This window comes from Carya illinoinensis, chromosome 4, assembly GCF_018687715.1.
Source record: "Carya illinoinensis cultivar Pawnee chromosome 4, C.illinoinensisPawnee_v1, whole genome shotgun sequence".
In the NCBI taxonomy this organism is placed as follows: Eukaryota; Viridiplantae; Streptophyta; class Magnoliopsida; order Fagales; family Juglandaceae; genus Carya; species Carya illinoinensis.
In genome coordinates this window covers 18,303,571-18,312,846 of record NC_056755.1, presented here as the reverse complement: position 1 = coordinate 18,312,846, position 9,276 = coordinate 18,303,571, and the positions used below count along the sequence as shown (strand labels likewise).

At 36.3% G+C, this 9,276-nt stretch overlaps 1 protein-coding gene and 1 non-coding gene across 2 annotated transcripts; both read left to right on the top strand.

Annotated features, from left to right (window-relative positions):
• The first annotated feature begins 798 nt into the window (after window positions 1-798).
• Window positions 799-906, top strand: LOC122308603. The gene has a single exon (XR_006242122.1). It is a non-coding gene; the product is annotated as a small nucleolar RNA R71 (small nucleolar RNA).
• Window positions 907-6,332: 5,426 nt separating this feature from the next.
• Window positions 6,333-7,306, top strand: LOC122306316 (zinc finger BED domain-containing protein RICESLEEPER 1-like). The gene is made up of 2 exons (XM_043118749.1): window positions 6,333-7,133; window positions 7,242-7,306. Exons 1-2 carry the CDS (start codon window positions 6,443-6,445, stop codon window positions 7,304-7,306), a joined length of 756 nt encoding a protein of 251 aa, XP_042974683.1. The 5' UTR covers window positions 6,333-6,442.
• Window positions 7,307-9,276: the final 1,970 nt, after the last annotated feature.

Sequence of the window (9,276 nt, the reverse complement as noted above, 5' to 3'; positions counted from 1 at the left end):
GCCATATGCTGACTTTGGGGTGTGGATTGAGCTTGAGAAGGAAACTTGTCACGCTCATTCACACTCAAGGAGCTCATTATCTTGGATATATGACTTTTTATCTCTTTGTTTTCTTCAACAACCTGCATAATCAAAGATTCAAACTTTTGATTAGTTTTACTCTATACCTCAATAAAAGCATGCAAAGTGTCTTCTAAAGGACTCCTAGAAGATGAAGGTGCATGTATTGGTGCATGATATGATCTAGGGGGTTGTGCAGGCGGCTGGTTTTCAGACTTTCAGCTAAAATTGGGGTGATTACGCCACCCAGGATTGTAGGTATCAGAGAAAGGTGCAACAGGCTTCATGTACATACCTAAGACATTACATTGTTCCTTATACATCCCTCTCATCTCAGCAAATGTGGGACACTCTTGGGCAAGGTGATCTACCCCACCACATACAAAACATCATCCAAAAGACTCTGTATGATTAGCCACGTGTGTTGGCTTGAAGTCTTTATTCTTCAACACCTCTAGCTCCCTAGTGAACATCTCAATCTTAGCCTTTAGGTTATCTTCTTCCCTGAGATGGTAAATTCCACCACCATTTAGGTTTCCTGCAGGTCGTGACCTATTTGTGCTCTCAGTAGCACTAGGTCCAGTCCAAGTATGAGCTTTTTCAGCAAGCTCATTGAGGTATTCTATGGCCTCATCAGGATCTTTCTGTAAGAACTCACCATTACACATCATCTCCACAAATTGACATTCTCTAGGTGTAAGTCCCTCATAAAAATAGCTCACTAAGCGTCAATTCTCATACCCATGGTGAGGACACATACTCAATAGCTCCTTGAATCTCTCCCAAGACTGATACAAAGTCTCATTGTCCTTTTGTACAAAGGTGGAGATTTACCTTTTTAAAGCATTGGTCTTATGTTGGGGAAAGTATTTATTAAAGAAGACCCGAGTCATTTCATTCCATGACCCAGTAGATCGTGGTCTCAATGAGTATAGCCAACTCTTAGCTCTATCCTTCAAAGAGAAAGGAAAGAACTTAAGTCTCACAATGTCATCAGTTGCATTTTGACTATGAAAAGTTACAACTACTTCCTCAAATTCCATAATGTGCACATATGGATTTTCATTTTCCAAGCCATGAAAAGTAGGGAGTAACTGTATCATCCCTGTTTTAAAATCCAATTGGCGAATATTAGCTAGAAACATGATGCATGATGGTGTGGCTGTGCGTGTAGGGTGGAGGTAATCCTGAAGGGTCCTAGTGGGTTGATCTTCGTGTTCACTCATTTTCTCAGAATTAGAAGAATTATCAAACAAATGATCAGAAAAATTAAACTCTGACTCTAACACAGGTCTACAAGCAAACCGACCCAAGGCGTCTCTATACCTGTGCATGTAAGGTAGAGAAAAACCCAACACTAAAAAAAATTACAAAAAGAAAAAGAAAATAAAAAAAAAAAGATGCAACAACCTAAAATAGGGAACGAAGTTACCGCCTTTACAAACTGTTGAAAAGAAAAACTATCTCACAATTCTTCTACCGTCTCCCCGGCAACGGAGCCAAAATTTGATTACGCCCAAAGAATAACGCGGTAGTTGTAGCACAGCTTTGGGGTGTCGATTCCACAGGGAGACAAATTAAAAGAATAGCAAGAAGAACAAAGAAACTAAAGAAAAAATATTAAATAAGTAATGGAGAACAAAGATTAATTTTAAATGTAAATTAAAGTGAAGCAAAGTGATTAACAGAAAAAATACTCAAATTTGAAAAACAGTAGGGCGTCGGGAATCTCTTGCACAAATCTGGCATTTTAATTATTCTTAATTCATTGGATAACTCAATTAGGAACTCAATTCCCGCAATTTCCAATCGGAAGGTATAGATTTATAAACCAGACTTAAATAAAATGTAATCCTTTAAAAAAATATTCACCACTTTTAAAAAACGTGAATTACTACCTCTATTGATAAAATCCAATGACAACAATATACTCAGGAAGCGATATTGCAGCAAAAAACTAAATCAATATAGATAAATAATTGATCCAAACATAATCAAAGAACTAATCCATTCAATAGAAAAAGCATGACTGAATCCATAAACACAATAAATTCTATGATTATTCGAAGAAGAAAACATCAACGATGAATTGAGAATGATAAAACAAAAGAGTTTTAGCAATTGAAAATCAAATACATCAATTAACAATAAATTAGAAATACCATCTAATGTGCAAGTTCATCTCTAACCCTACTTGAGAATTTCGTTACCCATAAATATAATGGACAACAAAAATATCCAGAGAAAACTGAAGCGAACGGTGGTCATGGAAGTGATTTTCTCCTCTCTTCAGATCTGCCTCTTGTGCCTCTTCCTCACCTCCATTTCGTGTTAATGATATGCTTATATAGGGTAAGAAAGAAACCCTAATGTCCTCTTGATTTCCGCATTAAAAAAAGGCCTAACTTTTAGGACTTATCTTGGCAGCCACGTACAGCCTTCAGGAGTTTGAATTTGGAAATCCTTATTAAAGACAAAGTTATAGCCCTTTAAGATAGATTTCCAATGCATTAAGAATATAATCAATCCGATATATGAGTTAAAAGATACAGTCAAAAGACTAAAGTATATCCAAACTGTCTCCTAGCGAATTTCAGACTTGGACTTCTTATGGTTTCATTTTGTGATTTTTTTCTTTTTCTTTTCTTCCAAATTGCTCTCAAACCCCATGAATGTCCTCCTTTAAATTTGACTGGGCTTGACTTGCTCTTTTATAAACTATGAAATTAGACATAAAAAAACTGTTTAGGAGTATCCCAACGTAAATAGAAATTTAATTTAAGAATACACATTAATTCCTATGATTTCTATTCACATTTTAGCATTTTAGTTCAATAATAGGGTATATAGAGTGCACTTTCGCACACTCATCAGGTTGTGACAGGGCGTCTGAGGCGTGTGGCCAACACATGCCAGTGTCCTCTAAAAGGCGCGTGGGGGCGCGTCCTTGCTAGGGGAGAGTATCGGCCGGTCCGGACCGGCAAAACCGACCGGATCGGCAGTTTCGGTCCGGACCGAACCAAACCGATAGAATGTCCGGTCGGTTTCGGTCCTATTTTCTCTGGACCGATGGGTTTTGGTTCGGTCCCGATCCAGGGGGGTTTTGCCCCGAACCGGACCGAATGAATATTAATATATTTTATTATTTATATAATAATTATAATTGTATATAATTATTTATAATTGTATATAATTTATAATTATTTATAATTTTTATCTTACCTAATAGGCTAATATTTATCATACTAATTATTAATATATATAATTTTATACTAATACAATAATACTAATATAATAATATTTATACTAACTTACTAAGACTAAGACTAAATCACTAACCGTCTATATTAATAAATCACTACTAGTTATTAGTATTACATGATATTTACATCTAGTTATTAGTTATAATTTATAAACTTATAATAAATAAGTTAATAAATATTACTAATTTACTATATATTAATAGACTAATAGTATTACTATATTAGTATAATAGTCTATTAGTAATTTAGTATATAGTAAATTACTAATATATATAATAGTAATTATAGTATACTATTAGTTATATATATTAAATTAATATATTTAAGTTATTATCTATTAGTACTAGTGTAACTACTAACTAGTGTTATTACATATTAATATTATTAGTTACTAGTTATTACATCTAGACTATCTAGTTATTAGACTATAGTAAATAAGTTAATAAATATTACTAATTTACTATATACTAAATTACTAATAGACTAATAGTATTAGTAGAATAGTAAATTACTAAGTTAGTAAATTTCAAAAACAAAAAAAACTCTCTAAGTTAGTAATAATTAACTAAATTAACAATTAACTAGTGATTTTTTTAGTGATTTAATTAAATAATACACATTAAATAGTTTACCTAATTTTATTTTTACTAACTTAAATATATTTTTACCAACTTATTAAATTTTTTTTATTGTTTAGAATTAGATTTTAGAAGAAGTTATATGGGTTGTGTGAAACGGCGTCATTTCACGCAACCCATATATTTTTTCTGAAATTATGTGCTGAAACGGCGCCGTTTCAGCACATAATTTCCCTTTCCCCCCCCCCTCCCCCCCGATTCCCTCCACTCCTCCTTCAGTCTTCACTCTTCACTTTCTCTCTCAACTCTCAAGTGAAAAACACGCTCGACGCTCACAAATTCTACAAACCCTAGCCCCGTGCCGTGCGCATCCCCTCCAAGCCGTAACCCATTGCCGACGTTGTGCCGTTGCCCACTTGCCCCTCCGTCGCATCTCAAATTCCCAACCGTTGCATTCTCGTTTTTACCGAACGAGGTGCCTCTCTCTCTCTCTCTCTCTCTCTCTCTCTCTCTCTCTCTCTCTCTCTCTCTCTCTATTATTTTTATATCTTACCTATTAGTTATTATTTTTGTTAATTTGCTTGATAGTTGTGGATATTAGGCTTGTTTGTGTGCTGGATAGTTGTGGATTTTAGAGCATTGGCGACTTGTGCCCATTTCTGGAAAACATATGGGTTCGCTCTAGTCTCGCGTACTTGCCGCTCGAGCGAACCCAGGCAGAGTGGAGCGCTCGACGCTCGCTCGACTTTCAGCTCGAGCGAACTCAGGCAGAGTTGAGCGCTCGACTCTCGCTTGACATTCCGCTCGAGCAAACTGAAAAATCTTATTTTTTTTATAAAATTATTATTATAAAAATAAATTTATATTATCATTTTGATGAATCAAATGGCTAATCCAATGTGGGATTATGGATAGAAAGGTTTTAGATTTATGGAAAACTTGTACTTTTCATCAATTTTTGAAGATGGATTTGATGAAGCCAATGTAGATGGATATTAGGGTTGTTTGTGTGCTGGATAGTGGTAGATATTAGGGTTGTTTCCAGGCTACGGACAGCCAATTGTTCTAGAAAAACTTATTACACTAATTGTTGGTTGTTTATTTTTCTAGATGGATTCGTCAACTTCAACCAATGAGGTGCAAGAGTCAATACAAAGCCCTGGTATGCCTCCGCCCCCACCCCCATCCAATGTAAGTGATAAATCTAACATTGGTGGGTCACAAAGTGGTAGAGTTAGGTCAATGGTTTGGGATCACTTTACAAGAATATCAAAAGGGGATCCCACTAAACCTAGGGTTGCATGTAATTACTGTGGTGCTTCGTATGCGTGTGATACAAAGATCAATGGTACAAAGTCTATGAAGCATCACATTGAGAAGCAATGTAAGAAAGGTCCATTTAAGAATACGGATAAGTCCCAGACGACTCTAGGTTGGAAAATGGAGAGAGGTAGTGGTGGTGGGGGACTTGTGCCCATTTCATTTAGTGTTGAGACTTGCCGACAAGCCTTGACAGAGATGATTATTGTTGATGAGTTGCCATTTAGGTTTGTTGAAGGGGAGGGTTTTAGAAAGTTTATACTTGTGGTTTGCCCTAAGTGGGTAGGGATTCCATCCCGTTGGACGATTGCAAAGGATTGTTTTAATTTGTTTATCAGTGAAAAAAATAAATTAAAAAGTGCTCTTCGAGGGCAATGAATTTCCCTCACCACGGATACATGGACATCCGTGCAAAATCTTAATTATATGTGTCTCACAGCACATTTTATTGATGATGACTGGAAGCTACATAAGAGGATTCTTTCCTTTTCTTTGGTTGAAAATCACAAGGGTGATACACTTGGTAAGGGCATAGAGTTGTGTTTGCATGATTGGGGGCGACCGAAAATACTTGCTATCACTCTTGATAATGCAAGTTCTAATAATGGGGTCATTTCTTATTTGAAAAAAAAAACCAAGTATAGGAGGGATACGGTCTTGGAACATGAATTCTTGCATGTTCGATGTTGTGCACACATTCTAAATTTAATTGTGCGTGAGGGATTGAAAGAGTATGAGGAGTCTATTGCGAAGGTGAGGGGTGTTGTGAAGTATGTTAAATCCTCCCCTCAAAGGTGGGGTACATTTAAGAAGTGTGTGGCATTGGAAGAGATTAAATGCAAAAGTCATGTTTGCCTAGATGTACCGACTAGGTGGAACTCCACCTATCTTATGTTGGAGAGGGCTGGGAAATTTAGAAAAGCTTTTGATCGGTTGGAGGAAGAAGATATGTGCTTTTTAAGTAGTATTGGAGATGATGATGATGACGATGATGAAGGTGATGTGGTAACTAGAAGAAAGTCAAAGAAGTTAGGGCCTCCTAATGCATCCGATTGGGATAAGGTACGGTTGTTTGAGAAGTTTCTTGCATTATTTCATTATGCAACTTTACGCTTCTCGGGGGGTGAGTATGTAACTTGCAATACCTTTTTTTCGGAGTTGGTGAATATTAAAAATGCCATTAACATAGAGTGTGAAGAAGGAAGTCCCGTGGTGGGATTAATGGCCTCAAATATGAAGAGAAAGTTTGAAAAGTATTGGGAGAATATGGATAATCAGAATATGCTATTGTACGTTGGGATTGTTCTTGATCCTCGTTACAAGATGCGATATCTTGACTTTGGGTTGAGAAAAATGTATGCATATGATCAATCAAAAATCATTGATATGAGTTGGAAGGTGAAAAATGCATTTATCCGCATGTATGAGGCATATATCCAAAATGAAGAAGGGAGTTCTCCTCAACGCACAAGTTCCCCACGTGAAGATGCAAGTCCTTCCACAACTCAGTCTACGAATAGACATGCTGCATTGATGGCCCAATTTAAGCAAGAGTTACAGTCAGAAGACTCTTTGGAAAGCAGGTCAGAGGTTGATAGATATCTAGCTGAAAAATGTGAGGATGAAGGTGATAATTTTGACCTACTAAATTGGTGGAAGGTGAATTCAGTTAGATATCGCGTACTTTCAAAGGTTGCACGCGATGTACTTGCAATACCGGTATCTACTGTGACCTCTGAATCTACATTCAGCACTGCGGGTCGTGTACTTGACCCTTTCCGAAGTAGTTTAAATCCGATGATGGTTGAGGCTCTCATATGTGCACAAAATTGGCTCCGTTCTTCCTCTACTCCAATAAGCCTTAGGACTTTAATGGATGAAGTGGAGGAATTTGAGAAGCAGATAGATATGGGTATGTAATCAATTAACTTTGATTTATTTTGTGGTATATTTTGTTTTATCTTCTATATTATTTTAACTTTATTTCATTTGTTTTGTATTAAATTTTTATGGATTGAAGGAGAACTTGTTGGGGAATTGGCTTATTCTGCAGAAGGATCAAATGAAATGGCTACCGAGTCTTAACCCAATATTGATGTAAGACATGAATTCTGTTTAAAATCTATATTTTTTTTTCCCAGTTTTATTTCTTTCTAGATGTGATTTGTTTGTAAAATCTGCTTCTCTATTATATTTGGACTTTAATACTTGAAAAATTCACAAGTTAAACTCAATAAACATCTTGTTTTATAGTGATTTTGTACATATCAAGGCCTTATGTCATTAATCCTCTCCTAAAACCATCTTCTCTAGGCCTTGTGTCATTAATTGCTGCACTTTGAAGAAGTGCATGGTAAAAAGACTCAGTTACAGCTTGTGTAAAAGGCTAACTAAAGGTTGATTTATTTTATGTTCACCAATATCAACTTGTTTTGTACCAACTCAAGTGCTGCACCAACTGAATTGATTTATTTTATAACAGACTAACCTAATGTTTAAAGGTTGATTTTTATTATGTTCACCAATAGGTTAACGCCTTGGTTTTTTACTTTTTTATCTGCAGATCTGTGAATCGTGATCTCAACCTTGATGGAAAAATTGATCGTGAGGAATTTGCTAATAGTCAGGGACTGATTAAACAATTGCCTAATTGTATAATTTGTATTTTGTTTTGATGTAATTATGTTAACTTTTAGATGCTACTGTTGGTCTTTTTCTATTTTTTACGTAATTTATGCTAGTGTTAGTATGTTATAGTGCACTGTGCATCAGTGCTTTTGATGTAAATTATTAAATATAACTTCTAATCTTTGATAGTTCTTTTTTTTAAGACTTTTTAATTTTTAGTTTTTAAATATGCTTGCAGGTTTGAATTTTTTAAATATGCTTGCAGATTGCTTGGGAATGGATTTTTATTTTTCTGGCCTTTTAGAATGCAAATTGTAATCATTTGATGTACCATGTATGTAAAGTAAGATACATGAAAATCGATTTTTGCTATATTATTCTCTTGTTAGAAGGGCTTTCTTTCCTTTTTTAGATATATGATAAATATTAAATAGTATATACTATAATTGATTGATCTTTAAATTGTTTGGAACGTATATAGAAATTTTTTATTTTTTTGGTAGTAAAATATTTTATTCAAATTTATTGTATATAGATAATTTTTTTAATGGTTATTTTTATTTTTCTTTCTAAGTATTTTTTTGGTATTTTGGGCTTCAAATTAGATAAATTGTTAGTGGATTTTAACTGTTGGGCCGAAATTGATGTAAGAAAAAAATTGGGCTATTGGCCCATTTGGAGTCCGGTCGGACCGATTAGACCGACCGGACCGGACCGTCCCGAATGGGACCGGACCGCCCGGTTCCATTGAGATTCGGTCCGGTCCAGGGTAGGGAATCCCTGGACCGAATAGGTCCGGTCCGGTCCATCAAACCCCCCGGAACCGGACCGGACCGGACCGATCTCCCCCCTAGTCCTCGCACGTGTCTTCAGCCCCCGGTGCGCGTGGACGCATGTCTCTCACGAGTCTTCTTCCTCCAGCAGCGAGTGGGGGCGCGTGGGCGCATGTTTCCCACTCGTCTTCTTCCTCTTGTGCAACTGAGGCGAGTCTGTGCACTCTCCAACTTCTAGGGGCGCATACAGTCTCTTCCGGCATCCATTTTTTATGCCGTTTGTGGCAACGGATTCATCTTGATGTGAGGAACATCATAGTGGGGTCAAAAGTTGATTTCAATCAACTTGATTTTTCTGAACAGCGCTAACTAAAGCTCTGATCCTAATTGTTGCGCACTCCGACCTGTCTAAAAATCACACAAAATAATAGATAGACAATATTTAAGTGGTTCGGCAACTTGCCTACGTCCACTGAAGCGAAAAATCAGTATTTTCAATATGTTTGTACAATTTTACAAACACTCATAAACAACTCTCTCTCTCTCTCAAATGGCCTTTGTTTTGGATTTCTCCAGAACCTATTTTCGCCCTTAGTTCTGCCTTGATCTCTCACCGCAGTGAGGATAACTTATCTTTAGCAAATGTCCTCCTTT

Excerpts from the sequence above, each read along its gene's own strand:
- LOC122306316 (XM_043118749.1), top strand. The coding sequence starts at position 6,443 with ATGGCCTCAAATATGAAGAGAAAGTTTGAAAAGTATTGGGAGAATATG. Across the intron at positions 7,134-7,241 it reads TGAGAAGCAGATAGATATGG|GAGAACTTGTTGGGGAATTG; the intron begins GTATGTAATCAA and ends TATGGATTGAAG.